Source organism: Entelurus aequoreus, linkage group LG06, assembly GCF_033978785.1.
Source record: "Entelurus aequoreus isolate RoL-2023_Sb linkage group LG06, RoL_Eaeq_v1.1, whole genome shotgun sequence".
Lineage (NCBI taxonomy): Eukaryota > Metazoa > Chordata > Actinopteri > Syngnathiformes > Syngnathidae > Entelurus > Entelurus aequoreus.
The window spans coordinates 52,958,047-52,976,499 of record NC_084736.1 but is presented as its reverse complement, the minus strand read 5'-3'; the positions used below and the strand labels follow the sequence as shown (position 1 = coordinate 52,976,499).

Genomic DNA, 18,453 nt, shown 5'->3' with positions numbered 1-18,453 from the left:
GGGAAACCTGCGAAACAGGCTTGTAGGGAAAAAATAGCCTCCGTGTTTTTTCCTGACCTAACATATATACACATATACATATATATATATATATATATATATATATATATATATATATATATATATATATATATATATATATATATATATATATATACTACCGTTCAAAAGTTTGGGGTCACATTGAAATGTCCTTATTTTTGAAGGAAAAGCACTGTACTTTTCAATGAAGATAACTTTAAACTAGTCTTAACTTTAAAGAAATACACTCTATGCATTGCTAATGTGGTAAATGACTATTCTAGCTGCAAATGTCTGGTTTTTGGTGCAATATCTACATAGGTGTATAGAGGCCCATTTCCAGCAACTATCACTCCAGTGTTCTAATGGTACAATGTGTTTGCTCATTGGCTCAGAAGGCTAATTGATGATTAGAAAACCCTTGTGCAATCATGTTCACACATCTGAAAACAGTTTAGCTCGTTACAGAAGCTACAAAACTGACCTTCCTTTGAGCAGATTGAGTTTCTGGAGCATCACATTTGTGGGGTCAATTAAACGCTCAAAATGGCCAGAATAAGAGAACTTTCATCTGAAACTCGACAGTCTATTCTTGTTCTTAGAAATGAAGGCTATTCCAAAAAATTGTTTGGGTGACCCCAAACTTTTGAACGGTAGTGTGTGTATATATATATATATATATATATATATATATATATATATATATATATATATATATATATATATATATATATATATATATATATATATATATATATATTTATTTATATATAAATACAGCTTGGCCCCCGGCCAAATTGTTTTAACCCAAGTCGAGTCAAAAAGTTTGGGGACCCCTGTTTAGCAAACTTTTTTCACCAAGTACCACCTCTGAAAAAATGTGGCTCTCCAAGTACCACCAAAATGACCAACTTAAAATACAGTAGCGCAGTATGCCGAAGTATTCATTAAAAAATGGCAGATATTTTATTTAACAAGTATATTCAATATGTTTGTCCACTGTAAAATGAAACAGTTTGAACAGTAACACTGTGTTTGAATATAGGAATAATAAACACTGTACTTTAATCAAGTGATTTTTTTTGGCGTTCCGCAATTTGAGTATCACTGTTTTATACTATATGGGTTTGGTAAACCTAACACCATTTAGCAAAGAAAAATCAGTGTAGTACTATGAAGTTGTTGCTGCTGATTCCAACACAGATGATCCATGAGTGAGATCGACCGATATCTTTACAGACACCGATCACATGTAAGTACTGTAAATCTTCCAATTTATTGATAGTAAGTACTATTGACAGTTCAACAATATCAACACACTATTTAAACTAGTTTCTTGGTCTATATTACATACAATTCTTTGAGAAAAATGAAAGTCAACAGTACACAAAACTCGTTTTAAATACTTTGGTTTGTGCCCTCTAAATCCTCCTGTGTCCTGTGTCATATTCTTGATTACTATTATACTAAACTATGTTTGGTATCCACACTAGGGATCTATATCGCGATATGTATCGCAGTCTCCTGGGATAACAGTTTATATCACAATATCACTGCAAAAAAGAGTTGACAAAAGATAAAATAAAAAGACTGGATTTAAGAAAATAAATACTAAAATTTATTAGTTTATCTATCCATGCAGCTTGATCATTTTACTTGATAAGACATCCTACATTAAGACTATCTGGAAATTAGCAGAACTTTTAAACTGAAAATAAGGAAGCGTTTGATTGCTTGTCGCAGTCAAATTTGCAGGACAAAGATAAAATGTGTCATAAACTTGCATTATCACGATATAACGATCGTATTAAAAGTGCTACCGTCGGCTAAATGTATATAATTTTTGAGGAATTTACCAAGTTATGGATCAAACTGCCGTCTTCTTACATGTTGTGTACTGTGACAATTCTGGCACAATCGTTAGCATTATAATGTTAGAATTATAGCTTTTTTGCAAATTTTGCAGGCATACACCTCAGCGTCAAAATATTTTGTTACTTGATGAATGATACTGGTTAGCATGCTAAAATTTGTATGCTAGCTTTTTTTTTTTAGCTCATTTTGTAGTCATACACGTTGGTCATATTTTAGTACTTGATGTTAGTCAAGTAGTGTGTTAGCACTTAAAACCAATGTTTCAGGTACACACCACAGAGTAATATATTTTGGTTCTTGACGCATGATACAGGAATAATTTTAGCATGCTAACATATGTTAACATCTTTAGCTAATTTCACAGGTAGGCCTACACACCTTAGTGTCATATATTTTTGGCATTTCATTAATGCTAATTGCAAGCATGCTATTGTTAGCACAGTAGTGTTACCATGCTCGCTCATATTTTTTGTTACATGACGCTATCTGGCTAGTGCGCTAATAGTTAGCATTTCATTTCGCCGTTGGCTCTTCAGCGTTCACATAACATTTCTATCGAAATGGCATTATCTAGTTCTTTGCAAAAAAACATCTATATTATACTGGTTTTGAAGGTGAAAACTACCAAAATGGCCCCCGCATTCCTTGATTTGCTGGTCCGTGGCCTATAGTGGAAAACGTTCGGGCCCCCCTGCTCTAGACTCTTATCTATCTACTTGTTGATATTTGGTTAATAACTGCTTACTTTCTGTTGTAACACGGTTCCTTCTATACTTCTTAAAAATTCTTAAGCATTTATTTTGTTTGCGTTGTTTAAAGCTAGCCTTGCGGTTAGCTTAGTTATTAGCATGCCTGCTCCTTGCTTCATCTCCTTGTGTAACATGTTTAGCCTTGTCCTCCAGTGATGATAATATTAAAGATATTGTTTATTTGTTGTTATGGAGGTGATTAAAATTAGCCGAGCTTATGTGTATAGAGACACATGATTAGCAACTAGCCACTCGTCAGCCGGGGGACTAAAGTAGTTGGCAATGTAAAAACATTCATTAGAAATGGCGATCACATACTTTTTCACAAAAATCGGCTGATGCTGACTGGTGGCCAACCGATCGACACATCCCTACTGATGTGATTTGTTGTGTTCCCTAATAAAATGCAGAAAAAGAAGGAGGGGGAACCATTTGAAGAGAAGACAGGTTCCTCTGAGGCCTGTACTGGAAATAAGGCCCGCAGAGAAACTAAAAAACAGCCTACTGTACATCAGAAAACATTCTGTCGCACAAAGTAAGTGCAACTTTTCTTTTGCATTGTGTACACTGTACAACAGACGCTTTAAATATGAATGAACCGCAAAAGAGACACAGTTGCATTCACCATTTAAACAGGCGAGCAAACAGGTACAACAAAGCGATGTTCTCCTATCGCGGGGCCGTCTACCGAGTTACAGTCCCGAAATGTATTTTCCCAGACAAAAAAAAAAAAGTTCGAACTTAATGAGCGCTTTGACAGCTTGTGTGACGAAGGCGGCAAAGACAGCCAGTGATTAACGGAACACTTCAGAGTACAAGGCACAGCGGTGCTCAAAGAAAACAGTGATGATCTCCACTTAATCGTGGAGAAGCCCGGAGCATCTGCCGCCGGAGCAGGGCAGCGGCACCGGCGAGCTCCCGCTCCGCTAGGCTGTCATCTCCAGAGAGCCGCGGCCATATGCTCCACTCTGCTGCAAACTCACAGGAAGTCAATTTCCTGACAAAACAGGAATAAATATGACATTCAAACAAGTTGTGTTCAGCCAGGCTGAACATGGATGCTGTGCCAAGCCTGTGTTGTCGCACTTTGGGGGTTTCATTCTGCGCTCACAATGAGTAGTTTGGTAGAAACACACGGAATGAGAGCTGCATTCAATTTTTTTTTTGTCCTGTCCAGCTTCTCAGGCAAATCATATAGTTGATGTAGATGCCCATATCGGCTGTTCAGATTTACTTTACAAAAGAGAAGTGTAGGATCAAGATTTTTGGAGCTCTTTGTTCAGTGGATCAGACGTTTGATGAAGCTTTGTGTCTATCTACCACCACTACTGTTTTCTGTTTATTTGTTACTGACTGTGGCAGGACACCTCTGCCTCTGTTTCACTTTATGTTGCTGGTAAATAATATGGTTGTAGTAGTAGGCGAAAGTTAAATTACTTAGTATGCACTAATTAAAGGGGCAGAGCTTTAAGAGACATTTTAGCTTTTATATTTTTATAAGATACATTTTTTGTAAGAACCACAATTAATAAATATATTTCAGTGAATAACTTATTGTTCAAATCTGTATATAAATATGTACATAAAGTGTTGTAATTATATTGTAAAATGGATGGATGGATGGATAGATGGACGTTTAAAACAAAACTGTTATTATTAATTAGTAAGTATACATTTTTTGAGCCTTTTTAGAGAAAACTAAAATTGTAGTAAATTATGCAAATTACTCGATGATGTCATGGTGACCACGCCCATAGCCACGCCCCCACCGCCACAGGTATCTTGGCAGTTTATGGGAAACACTGAAGTGTCTATGTTAGCTATAATAGCCTACTATCAAAATGACTTTAAAAGTCTTATATAAGTGTTATAATGAAGGCAACACATGTTGTAAGTGTTTATGTTAGCTGTAATAGCCTACTATCAAAATGACTTTAAAAGTCTTATATAAGTGTTATAATGAAGACAACACATGTTGTAAGTGTCTATGTTAGCTATAATAGCCTACTATCAAAATGACTTTAAAAGTCTTATATCAATCAATCAATCAATGTTTATTTATATAGCCCTAAATCACAAGTGTCTCAAAGGGCTGTACAAGCCACAACGACATCCTCGGTACAGAGCCCACATACGGGCAAGGAAAACTCACCCCAGTGGGACGTCAATGTGAATGACTATGAGAAACCTTGGAGAGGACCGCATATGTGGGTAACCCCCCACCCCCTCTAGGGGAGACCGAAAGCAATGGATGTCGAGTGGGTCTGACATAATATTGTGAAAGTCCAACACATCAGCGAAAGTCCAGTCCATAGTGGGGCCAGCAGGAACCATCCCGAGCGGAGACGGGTCAGCAGCGTAGAGATGTCCCCATCCGATGCACAGGCTAGCGGTCCACCCCGGGTTGGGAGCAGAGTAGAAAAGAAAAGAAAAGAAACGGCAGATCAACTGGTCTAAACAGGGAGTCTATTTAAAGGCTAGAGTATACAAATGAGTTTTAAGATGAGACTTAAATGCTTCTACAGAGGTAGCATCTCTAACTTTTACCGGGAGGGCATTCCATAGTATTGGAGCCCGAATAGAAAACGCTCTATAGCCCGCAGACTTTTTTTGGGCTCTGGGAATCACTAATAAGCCGGAGTTCTTTGAACGCAGATTTCTTGCCCGGACATATGGTACAATACAATCGGCAAGATAGGCAGGAGCTTGACCGTGTAGTATTTTATACGTAAGTAGGAAAACCTTAAAGTCGCATCTTAGGTGCACAGGAAGCCAGTGCAAGTGAGCCAGTATAGGTGTAATATGATCAAACGTTCTTGTTTTTGTCAAAAGTCTAGCAGCCGCATTTTGTACCATCTGTAATCTTTTAATGCTAGACATAGGGAGGCCCGAAAATAAAATGTTACAGTAATCGAGACGAGATGTAACGAACGCATGGATAATGATCTCAGCATCGCTTGTGGACAAAATGGAATGAATTTTAGCAATATTACGGAGATGAAAGAAGGCCGTTTTAGTAACACTCTTAATGTGTGACTCAAACGAGAGAGTTGGGTCGAAGATAATACCCAGATTCTTTACAGAGTCACCTTGTTTAATTGTTTGGTTGTCAAATGTTAAGGTGGTATTATTAAATAGATGTCGGTGTTGAGCAGGACCGATAATCAGCATTTCCGTTTTCTTAGCGTTGAGTTGCAAAAAGTTAGCGGACATCCATTGTTTAATTTCATTAAGACACGCCTCCAGCTGACTACAATCCGGCGTGTTGGTCAGCTTTAGGGGCATGTAGAGTTGAGTGTCATCAGCATAACAGTGAAAGTTAACACCGTATTTGCGTATGATGTCACCTAGCGGCAGCATGTAAATACTAAAGAGTGCAGGGCCAAGAACCGAACCATGGGGAACTCCGCACGTTACCTTAACATGGTCCGAGGTCACATTGTTATGGGAGACACACTGCATCCTGTCAGTAAGATAAGAGTTAAACCAAGACAAGGCTAAGTCTGACATCCCAATACGCGTTTTGATATGCTCTAATAAAATATTATGATCAACAGTATCGAAAGCGGCGCTAAGATCAAGAAGCAGCAACATAGATGACGCATCAGAATCCATCGTTAGCAATAGATCATTAGTCATTTTTGCAAGGGCTGTCTCCGTAGAGTGATTTGCCCTGAAACCGGATTGAAAAGGTTCACAGAGATTGTTAGACGCTAAGTGTTCATTTAGCTGCTGTGCAACAATTTTTTCGAGGATTTTCGAGATAAACGGAAGGTGGGACACCGGCCGGTAGTTTACCAAGAGATCAGGATCGAGGTTAGGTCTTTTGAGTAGAGGATGAATAACCGCTTTTTTGAATGCTAGGGGAACAGTGCCAGAGGAAAGTGATAAGTTTATAATATTTAACACTGATGGACCTAATAATACAAAAAGCTCCTTGATAAGTTTCCCAGGAATTGGGTCAAGTAAACATGTTGTTTGTTTTGTCCCATTTACACATTTTAACAATTCCTCCAATGTTATTTCATCAAAGAGAGAGAAACTATTTTGGAGGGCAGTGTCCGTCGTATATACAGTCGTATCTGTGTTAATAGAACCCAGTTGTAGCTGAGATGCATTGTCTTTAATCTATTTTCTAATGACTTCAATTTTCTTATTAACGAAATTCATAAAGTCATCTGCTGAGTGGGTGGAGCTACTGGGAGGAGTCCCTTGTTGGGTTAGCGATGCTACTGTACTAAACAAAAATGTAGGATCATTTTTGTTGAGGTGGATGAGATTTGAGTAATATTTAGCTTTAGCTGAGGTAAGCATTCGTTTATAAGTTATTAAACTATCACTCCATGCTAGATGGAAAACCTCAAGTTTAGTCGCACGCCATTTGCGTTCCAGCTTTCTACATGATAATTTCTGGGCTTTAGTTTCTTCTGTAAACCATGGGGTACGCCTTTTAGGGGCCCTTTTTAGCTTTAGCGGTGCTATACTATCAATGGTGTCGCGCAGGGCGTCGTTAAAGTTGTTAGTGAGGTTATCAATAGAGCCCACATAATTTGGGAATGGTGCCATTAGCGAAGGCAGTAGGTCAGTAAGAGTCGCCGTTGTGGCAGCATTAATGTTGCGGCTGCTATAGTAGTTATTATTATTATTATTAATTTGTTGACAATGAGTCAGAACTTCGAATTTTATAAGGTAATGATCGGACATTACTTTAGTGTACGGGAGTATCGTAACTTTAGAGGTGGTGACACCCCTGACAAGCACTAGATCTATCGTATTACCGTTGCGATGCGTGGGTTGATGTATTATTTGTGTAAGGCCACAGCTATCAATTATAGTCTGGAGCGCCACGCATGGAGGGTCCGATGGGGTATTCATATGGATATTAAAGTCCCCCATTATGATTATATTGTCGGCGTGCGTCACTAGATCACCAACAAACTCTGAGAATTCACTGATGAAGTCCGAATAGGGCCCAGGGGGGTGGTAGATAACAGCCAGGTGGAGAGGCAGCGGTGTGACAAACCTCATAGTGAGCACCTCAAACGAGTTATATTTATTATTTAGGTTAGGTGTAAAATTATAGTTTTCATTGTATATTAGTGCGACACCCCCTCCCCTTTTAAGAGGACGGGCAACATGTGCATTGGTATAGTTAGGAGGAGATGCCTCATTTAGCGCAAAAAAATCGTCTGGTTTGAGCCAGGTCTCGGCGAGACCAACGACGTCAAGTTTGTTGTCTCTAATGACCTCATTAACTAATAATGTTTTGGAAGATAATGATCTTATGTTTAAAAAGCCCATATTATAGGTAGTGGGCTGTTTTGAGGACTGTTTGTTGAAATTATCCGAAGTAGCAATATTAATAATGTTGCGTTTATTATGCGTAGTGCACTTTAAATAGTTTCGACCATATCTAGGAATTGGTACGACGGGAATTTTCAGATTGTTTGCTTGGTGCTGCAATAAACTGAACACATCATAGTTAGCCACCTCAGTACAATGTATGTCTGCCTCTGACACGGTCACAAAAGAAAAAACATTATGTGAGTTGTGTTTTATTGTAAAAGAATTGCTATGTGTGCAGGGATTATCCAGCCTGGCGCCGGCTAGTTCTAGTTTAAATGACTTCTTACCCGGACACTCCACGCTTCTTTGGTTAGCTTTTCCCATTGTTGTTAGCCCCGCTCTGCATCCCCGCTTCTGCTTCCGCTCACACCGCTTACGTCGCCTCCATTGGTGGTCCCCGCTAGTACTTGACTCCGCTGCTACAAAGGCCGCTCGATGTAGCCTGCGAAGTATTCCCATGCTAGCGAGGAGGTCCACCGTACATGCATCTTTCAGTCTATAACGACCCGATCCATCCACATCCAGAATTGTCTGTCGGTCGTATGTGATCACAGAGTGTTCACGCTTTGAGCTAGCCATGAAATTGACAGAAATGACGGGTGTTTTTTGCCAAATCGCTCTACACTCCCAAGAGCGTCTTCAAGCTGCTGCATATCAATGCACCGCCATTTTATTTTTTTTATATAAGTGTTATAATGAAGGCAACACATGTTGTAAGTGTCTATGTTAGCTATAATAGCCTACTATCAAAATGACTTTAAAAGTCTTATATAAGTGTTATAATGAAGACAAAACATGTTGTAAGTGTCTATGTTAGCTATAATAGCCTACTATCAAAATTACTTTAAAAGTCTTATATAAGTGTTATAATGAAGACAACACATGATGTAAGTGTCTATTACCTACAGTAGCCTACTATCAAAATGACTTTAAAAGTATTATATAAGTGTTATAATGAAGACAACACATGATGTAAGTTTCTATATTAGCTATAATAGCCTACTATCAAAATGACTTTTAAAGTCTTATATAAGTGTTATAATGAAGACAACACATGAAGTAAGTGTTTATATTAGCTATAATAGCCTACTATCAAAATGACTTTAAAAGTCTTATATAAGTGTTATAATGAAGACAACACATGATGTAAGTGTCTATTAGCTACAGTAGCCTACTATCAAAATTACTTTAAAAGTCTTACATAAGTGTTATAATGAAGGCAACACTTGATTTAAGTGTGTAAATTAGTTATCTTACCTTACTGTCAAAATGACTTTAAAAGTCTTATATAAGTGTTATAATGAAGACAACACATGATGTAAGTGTCTATATTAGTTACATTACCCTACTATCAAAATGACTTTAAAAGTCTTATATAAGTGTTATAATGAAGACAACACATGATGTAAGTGTCTATATTAGCTATAGTAGCCTACTATCAAAATTAATTTAAAAGTCTTATATAAGTGTTATAATGAAGACAACACATGATGTAAGTGTCTATGTTAGCTATAATAGCCTACTATCAAAGGCTGACGCAAATCTTCATTGACAGAAATGTTTTATTTTAATTGTTATTTTACACATTTTTGCAACATTGGAAATCACTAGTAAAATGGAGGCTTCTCACAAGATGAGATAACTTCTGGAAATTACTTGCTCAGAATGGCCAAAGGTATAGATGTGTGTGTCCAAGTTGAAGGAAACAGCAGATACAGATAATGTGTCATGAGACACGCAAATATAAATGAGATACAGAGAGAACATAAGTAAAGGAAATTAAATGAGCTCAAATGTACCTACAAACGAGGCGTAATGATGCAATATGTACATACACCTAGCCTATTTAGCATGTAAGCGTTTAGCTTGCTGTCATGCATTGACCAAATATGCCTGATTTGCACTCCACACGAGTCAATAAGATCAACAATGCCCACCTTTGTGCATTTACGCACAGCATAAAAAGTTTGGTGGACAAAATGAGACAAAGAAGGAGTGGCATAAAACACGTCTTTCTGTGGCACCGCAAGTTGTACATGTAAACAAACTATGGGGAGCTCAAGGACCGCTGAAATTAGTAGGACAAAACGGCGCTTGCCAAATACTCTCATCAGTGAAGCATATTTAATATAAACAGTGGGATTTCAATCAATTATTAAGGTTTGTGTCATGTTTGTTCTCTGACAGAAACCATAGTAAAACAATTTATTTTATTTGTTTTCATCTTTTTCCATTTTCACACATCTTTGAAAAAGCTCCAGGGCGCCACTAGGGCGGCGCTAAAGAGTCTAGAGCCGCGGGTTGCTGACCCCCGCTTTAAGGAAATCAAGAAGAAGAAAAAAGCACACATGATTAGGGGTGGCTACAAAATTTAATACCTTTGTACTCTTGACGTAAAATAAAAAGGTAACATATTTTGATACCTTTGTTGCCCGTGACGTCACGGCCGGTTGCAGACATTGCACCGGCTCAAACCCTTGGCGGGGGAAACAAGCACACAAACAGCGCCCAGAGAAGACTCAGCCAAAGTGCTTTTAGGTAATGTCACAATTTTCCATGCCAAGGTAAAGTAAGGCTCCACTTTTCCAAAACGCGCTAGCTGGATCCTAATTTACATTGGCTTAACTGCTACTGATTAGCATTAGCTAAAATTTCATACCGCACATGTGCAAATGTGTACGGGTGTGATAAACAAATCACCTTGAATCTCCAAATGTGGTTAAAAAAAACAACTAAGATACAAGTTACAATCAAACAGCTAGTGGATAACAAGTACAATACTTACAGTATAAATACTTTGTGGGTCTCAACATAACATTCAGCTTCAGGGCAAAGACTACTTCCTGGCTAGCAACACACCGTAGTCTAGGGGACTCCAACGTTTTCCAGTCCAAAGTCCCCCGAACTCATGGAGAGATGGAGCGGGGACCCCGACTTATATGTCTTGTATGAAATTATGATTGTATTTTACATTAAACTGGTCCGAAAGGTACTTTGTTATTGTGCAATATTAACAACATTTAAATAATAACAGTATTGTCTTGCTAATCGCTAGCTGGCAACTATAGTGCTTATCACTAGCTGACAACTAGAGTGCTAAACACTAGCTGACAAGGCACATGCTGATCGCTAGCTGACAACTAGCGCACTAATCGATAGCTGGAAACTATCATGCTAATCGCTAGCTGGCAAATATCCCACCATTTGCTAACTGACAACTATCACTAGGTGACCACAAGAGTGCTAATCATTAGTTGGCAAATAGAGAGCTAATTGCTCGCTAGCTATCTTAAATGCTAACATGAATATTAGAATGCATTATTCATTAGGATAATGATACAATTATTCATCAATGTTATATGTTATTATTTATTCAAATGCAACTACATAACAGTGTTCATGTTCATGTTCCATTTGTGGAAAAATTGTGGGGGTAAATTAAAAATATATATATATTTTAAAAAACAAAAGGTAACACTTTAGTATGGGGAACATATGAACCATGAATTAGTTGCTTATTAACATGCAAATTAGTAACATATTGGCTGTTAATTAGTCATTATTAAGTACTTATTAATGCCTTATTCCGCATGGTCTTATCATACAACCAGTAATCATTAACTAAGAGTCTTCCCTAACCCTAACACTAACCCCAACTCTAACCCTGACCCTAACCCTATGTTAATAGGCAACTAATTAATGGTTCATATGTTTCCCATACTAAAGTGTTACCAAAAAAAAATTTCTCGGCCCTCTGCAATACCTTTATGGACACCCAGGGGGTTGCAGACCCCCTGTTGAAGACCTGTGCTGTAATGTAATGTTTGCAAATTAAGAAAACAACAACTGGACAGCACTGTCGTAATGAAAATAATAATAATAATAAAACCTAACTGTTAAATGTTAAATAAAATAAATGAATTGTATTATTTACCTATCAACATTTATTAATATGTGAGCACACAAAAATAAAAAAAAATTGCTACTGTTGGGTACTGTTATCGATTCCCATGTACCGGGAATCGGCAGAGTATCAGTTCAAATGTGAAAGCTACAGTTTCTGGATGCTTCTTTTTACTAAAATAACAGAATATATCTCGGAAAAAAACCTTTTAAAAAACTACCTTGTCATGCATAAAAAGAGAAGGTAAAAAGAGATTGACTTTCATTTCTGCTCCGGCATATAGCGTCCCTCAGTGTGACATTAATATTAAGCCATCAAACCACTGAGCAGCGGCCCTGTCTAACCTGTCTGTTGATAAAATGTCATTGCAAGCCTGAACAAAAGGAAGCACAGGTGTGAGTCAAATCTGAAAACCCAATCACTGAGCGAGAAGATGAATATTCTCACATCACAGCACACTGCTAACACGTGCCAAAAAGCAATGGCTGCTGCACAAATTAGCTCAAATTCCTAATATTTGTACAGCTATCAGATACTGTATACCCTGAGATATGTTTTATCTCTCATTCTTGATCGGACGTGGGCAAATTAAGGCCCGGGGGACGCATGCAGCCCGTTAATCTTTTTGATCTCGCCCGCTAGACATTCCCAAATATTTTTTTTGTTTTTTGAGATGGAAACTGTAGCTGCCATTATGATGTGCAGTGATGTTTTCAAATGACCGTAAATTTTGAACTATACAAAGTATTTCAATGGTTGGAATCTGTGCTTGTCAATCAATCAATTAAAGTTTATTTATATAGCCCTAAATCACGAGTGTCTTTTGCATGACATACTAGTTACTATGTTAATCTAATTAGTTACTATGGTAATCGAATTAGTTACTATGGTAATCTAAGTCGCAGCACCTCAGACGAGGCACCAAGCAGTATGGGTGTGGAGCGTTTCCACAGAGTGTTTCCAGAGCGGCCAGCCTGAAATGCGAGTGTGAGGGACAGACGCGGAAGGAGATTTTTACAACAAAGTTCTAAAGTTTAGTGATATAACAGATTTTAGCTGGGGTTTTTTTTTACCCTTCACATTCATATTTCGTTATTTTGAATCGAGAACCGATTCTGAATCAAATCGTTACACCAAGAATCGAATCAAATTGTGTTGTTCTCAAAGATTCACAGACTTAGTGGCCATCTAAAGCGACATCTGATCTCTTGTGTAAATGTTTGTAGGGCTTGGGGTTGTATCTACTCGTAGGTACAGTAAATTAAAATATGGTGGATGTTCACGCATCCCCATAAACACCATTTTCCCAAACGTCCGTTCTCCTCACGGTGACAGCATTTCAGTCAAATTATGTCAATTTCTGCAACTTTCCTCGTATTTTTGGTGGATTGCTAGATTCCCTTTGTGTTGACCAATTCCGTGATATGTCTGCCATGCAGTTAACGCGGAAATCCTGACTCCAAAGAAAAAACTATTAAACATGATCCAAACCGTATCAGGTCAACTGGACAGTTCAAAAGTTTTTCATTAACCGTTCTATCCATAATTACTGCTCAAAAAGGTTAATTATGTCTTCTTATTCATATACTTTTCCATTGTTCTCATAATCAGACAATATTTTCGGTACATTTTGTAATATTCTGAAAATATTGTCTGATTACAAAATCCATAATTACTACTATACTATTTATAGTGCTTGTACTCTATGTGTCTGTCCGTCTGTCTGTAGCAGGGCTATTCAACAGGTGGCCTGGGGACCAAATCAGGCCCAGAAATGACACCAAACAGGCCCCTGAGTTCAGTTCAAAACTTAGGAGATACTTTCGTTTAACAATTTTGCAGCAAATTCCTAAAAACACTAGCGTGCTCCTGTTATATAGAGAAACGTGGACAAGTGTAAACACGTATAGACATTTTAACCTCCGAAAGGAGCACAACAGAGCTATTTTTTTTTCTGAAATATGTAACTCTGACAAAAGACTGAGAACAAATATCCACTCGTGAGAATACCAGTTCTCAGAGTAAGAATAATAGTGAAAGTAGAAGTCTGGTCCTTAGCATTCCAGAAAAGTGGCCTTGGGAGCAATTTGGTTGAATAACTGTAGTCTATAGAGTACAAAATAACAAATCTGTACCTTTTATGGCAGATTTCCATAAGGCTACTATTCAGTAACAGTACAAAGTACTGTAGAGACACCAATTTGTCAATAAGTGCTTCTTGTTTACTCCTGTGTTGCATTGCTCTTCCTTGTTAAGTCGATTAACCCATTCATCACACTGCATCTATGCAGTTCTAGTACCATTGAATGGAGTCATTCAATACCATGACTTTTTGACAGAGCCATGAAACTCCATTTGGGTTTGAAGTGGTAGACATGCGTGCTGTTTCTGTGCAGTTACACAAATACATTAGATGTTGTGTATTTAGCTGGACCACAATGTTATTCATCCCTTTCAAAAAGCTGCATGAGTGATTTTAAAACAAGCAAATAGATCCCCCTGATCAAGAACTAACTTGGTGCTCTGGGCGCATCTGTTAAAAGCAGCTTCAGAAACCTTGGGGTTGGGTTTGATCAGTCAATGTGTTTGGAGGGTCACTGTCGTCAACTGACCAAAAACTGTTTTTATCAACTCAGAAATATTTCTAAAGTGAGAAATTTGCTGTCAAATATGGATCTCGAAATGATCATTCATTTCATCTCGCATTGCAATTCTCTAATCACTCTTTTCAACAAGTCAACACTAAAGAGACTTCAGACAGTACCAAATGCAGCTGCTAGACTTTGGACCGGTGCAACCAGAACAGCCCATATCACCCCCATGTTATCCAGTATTCATTGGCTTCTAGTCAAATTCTGTATTGAGTTTTAGATTGTAGTCCAGACTTTCCATGTGTTGCATGGTGGGGCCCCTCAGTACATCACTGAATTGTTATGCCCCTACTCCTCAGGGTCTTCAGGCCAGGGTCTTTCAAAGATCCCAAAAACTAATTTTAAAACCCATGGAGACCTGGCAGTCCAGACTATAGCTCCCAGACTCTGGAACAACTTGCACCAGTCCCTCAGTGATCTTGACTGTGTTGACACGTTTAAGAAACATTTGAAAACTTCTCTTTTTAGTAAAGCTTTTAGTTAATGCAGCTTTTAACTATCATTTTTAATCCACTTTGTGTCCTTTTTATGATGTGGCCCCTGTTGTTTTCATTTAATTGTTGTTTTACTTCACCTATGTTTTGTACAGCGCTTTGTGATTTTATTTGTGAAAAGCGCTTTATAAATAAAATGTACTTGCTTACTTACTTACTCCGACAAAAGATTGAGAACAAATATCCACTCCAGAGAATATTGGTTCTCCGAATAAGAATAATAGTGAAAGGAGAAGTCCAGTCCTTAGCATTGTAGAAATGTGGCCCTGGGAACAATTTGGTTGAATAACCGTAGTCTATAGGGTACCAAATAACAAATCTGTACCTTGTTATGGCAGCTTTCCATTAGGCTACTATTCAGTAACAGTACAAAGTACTGTAGACACACCAATTTGTCAATAAGTGCTTCATGTTTACTCCTGTGTTGCATTGCTCTTCCTTGTTAAGTTGATTAACCCATTCATCACACTGCAATAATGCAACATTCACCTATCAGCCAATAAACAGGCAATAAACTGAACTGAAACGCAGTTCTAGTCCCATTGCATGGAGTCATTCAATATGACTTTTTGACAGAGCCATGAAACTCCATTTGGATTTGAAATGGTAGACATGCGTTTCTGTGCAGTTAGACAAATGCATTATATTTTTTTGTATTTAGCTAGACCACAATGTCCCTTCTAAAAAGCCACTTGAGTGACTTTAAAACAAGTTAAAAAAAAATGGTAGCAAAACAACAAATATGATACCTTAGATACTTATTCAAAATGCATTTGGTCATCAAAATGAATAAATTGTCATATCCATACCTGGTGTTCCTTGAAATCAGCCCTCTGGAAATCATAGTCCAGCTGAGCGTAATAATTGTTTCCAAAACCATAGGCCAGCCCAGTTTTAGTCCATACGAAGGAGTGTCTGCTTCCACAGGCAACACCAGCTATTTTCATCTGCTGAACATTGTCGTCCCATCCTTTACGATTCTCTTCCAGTGGTAATGTGATTTCCACTGGCTGGTTCTTTACTGCCCTTTCTCCATCACCCAACCTGAAGCAAAGTAGAACAAATATGAAAAAAAAAAAAAAAGAATAGTTGGCAAGTAGGAATTTTACTAATCATGTCGTCAGTTATTTGAATTTTGTGATGAACTGATGCAGCCTGTGAAAAGTACATACTTAAAATCACAACACTGACATTCATATGATTGAAAAACTGGGAAATGCATGGAAGTAAAGACAGATCCAATTTTAATTAGCGGTGTCCCGATACAATTGTTTCACTCCCGACACGATACCGACATTGGAGCCTTGAGTATTGGCTGATCTCGATATTAATGCGATACCATAGCAGCACAAATTATAGTAAATACTTGTATTATTTTGTAGTGTCGAATGTTAGAACATATGTGATCAAGTGAAATTACTCAGAGAACTTACTGTAGGAAAACAATAACTATATCAAAGACGTATGCTGTCTTTGAATTAAAGCAAAATAATTCACAATAATTCATTAGGTTGAGCTCATGGCACAATGATGTGGAGACGTTTGTCACTGGATACTTTCTAATACGCCTTCTGCCTTGGATACTTTGTATGCAACAACAGTATACTTTTTTGATACTTGTTCATATTGACAAATGTCGCGTTTTACACTGCATTACAGTTTAATTAAGGAAACTTATTATTTATGTCTAGCTTGGGTGTTATTGTGTGCTTAGCTGTCGTGTAGCCGCTAGCTCCTAGTAGCCTATAGTCTACAATGTTACAATGATATCGGGTCGATATTAATATCAGATTGGGACGCCCCCAGTTTTAACAGGGGTCCAAACAGTGACAAGGGGTGTTTCAATCCAATATTGATATCTGTCCAATACGAGAAAAAAATTGGATTATCTGAGATTTTGATTGTATCGGCCTAAATCTGAAATCAAGCACACGCAGTCTTGCAGCGTGTTTGCAGCCAGTTATCATCTAAATGTCCATAAGCACACAAGATTGGTCTTTTGTAGTATTTTAGTCAAGTTATTTACAAAAGGTAAATATGGTCAACTATAGGCTACTAGGAGCTAGAAGCTACACAACAGCTAAGCACACGATGGGACATAAGCTAGAAGATTGACTGAACAATATTGCCGTCTGAAACACATTTGTCAATATAAACAAGTATCAAGTAATTAGGGTTGCATGTTACTTACACATACACTCTCCTTGGCAAAAGCCTGTTAGAAAGTATCCAGTAACAAACGTGTCCATATCATTCAATTTACTGCACCATGTGTTTAACACAATCAATTATTGTCACCAAAAAAGTAATTACCACATCACTTCAATGTAAAGACAGCTGTTAGTGTTTTTCATACTTACCATTGTTTTCTGTGTAATTTCATTTGATCATGCCTTTTCTAACATTACACAATACAACATTTTAAAAGTATGTACTAGGGTTGTACGGTATACTGGTACTAGTATAGTATTGCGGTACAAATGAATAAAAAATGGTACTATACTCAGAAAAGTAACGGTTCCCCATTTTTAAAATAAAACTAGAAAACGTCACGTTGTGACATTGCTGGTTTTAACGAGCAGAGGAGCATGCTCGGCAGCGCAATCACACAGAGTACTTACAAGCAGACAGGGAGAATGGACGCATTTTGGCCTAAAACTAACGATAAAGATAAAGCTATAACACAAACGCCCTAGCAGCTAACATCCATCTGCAGTCGGCAGTGTTTTAGCTACTTCTAAATCACGAATCCTGGTCTCCATGGCGACAAATAAAGTACGTTTCGTACAAGTATCATCTCTGCAGGACGAGGAATAGCTAAACATGCTTCACCTACTCAGTGGCCTAGTGGTTAGAGTGTCCGCCCTGAGATCGGTAGGTTGTGAGTTCAAACCCCGGCCGAGTCATACCAAAGACTATAAAAAATGGGACCCATTACCTCCCTGCTTGGCACTCAGCATCAAGGGTTGGAATTGGGGGTTATATCACCAAAAATTATTCCCGGGCGCGGCCACTGCTGCTGCTCACTACTCCCCTCACCTCCCAGGGGGTGATCAAGGGTGATGGGTCAAATGCAGAGAATAATTTCACCACACCTAGTGTGTGTGTGACAATCATTGGTACTTTAACTTTAACTACACACCGTAGGTCACCTGAATGTTCCTGAATGTAAACAAATGCCATTGGTGGATCTACACCTGACATTGACTGTAATGATACCAAGTACAATAGCGTATCTACTCGACACTACTATGATTACACCTAGATTGTTTATTGTCACAAAATATTTGTTACATTTTTTTAAATTAATACTATGTTTATAAACTCAGGAAATACGTCCCTGGACACATGTGGACTTTAAATATGACCAATGCATGATTCTGTAACTACTTGGTATCGGATCGATACCTACA

General features: G+C 38.0%; 1 protein-coding gene across 2 annotated transcripts in view; it reads right to left on the bottom strand.

The window, feature by feature from the left end:
* LOC133651598 (RCC1 and BTB domain-containing protein 2-like) overlaps positions 1-18,453 on the bottom strand; it is a 309,454-nt gene that overhangs the window by 109,061 nt on the left and 181,940 nt on the right. For both annotated transcript variants that reach the window (XM_062049575.1, XM_062049576.1), the window contains exon 4: positions 15,850-16,084. In XM_062049575.1, coding sequence (XP_061905559.1) covers positions 15,850-16,084 — 235 coding nt within the window. The remainder of the gene's footprint in view (positions 1-15,849; positions 16,085-18,453) is intronic.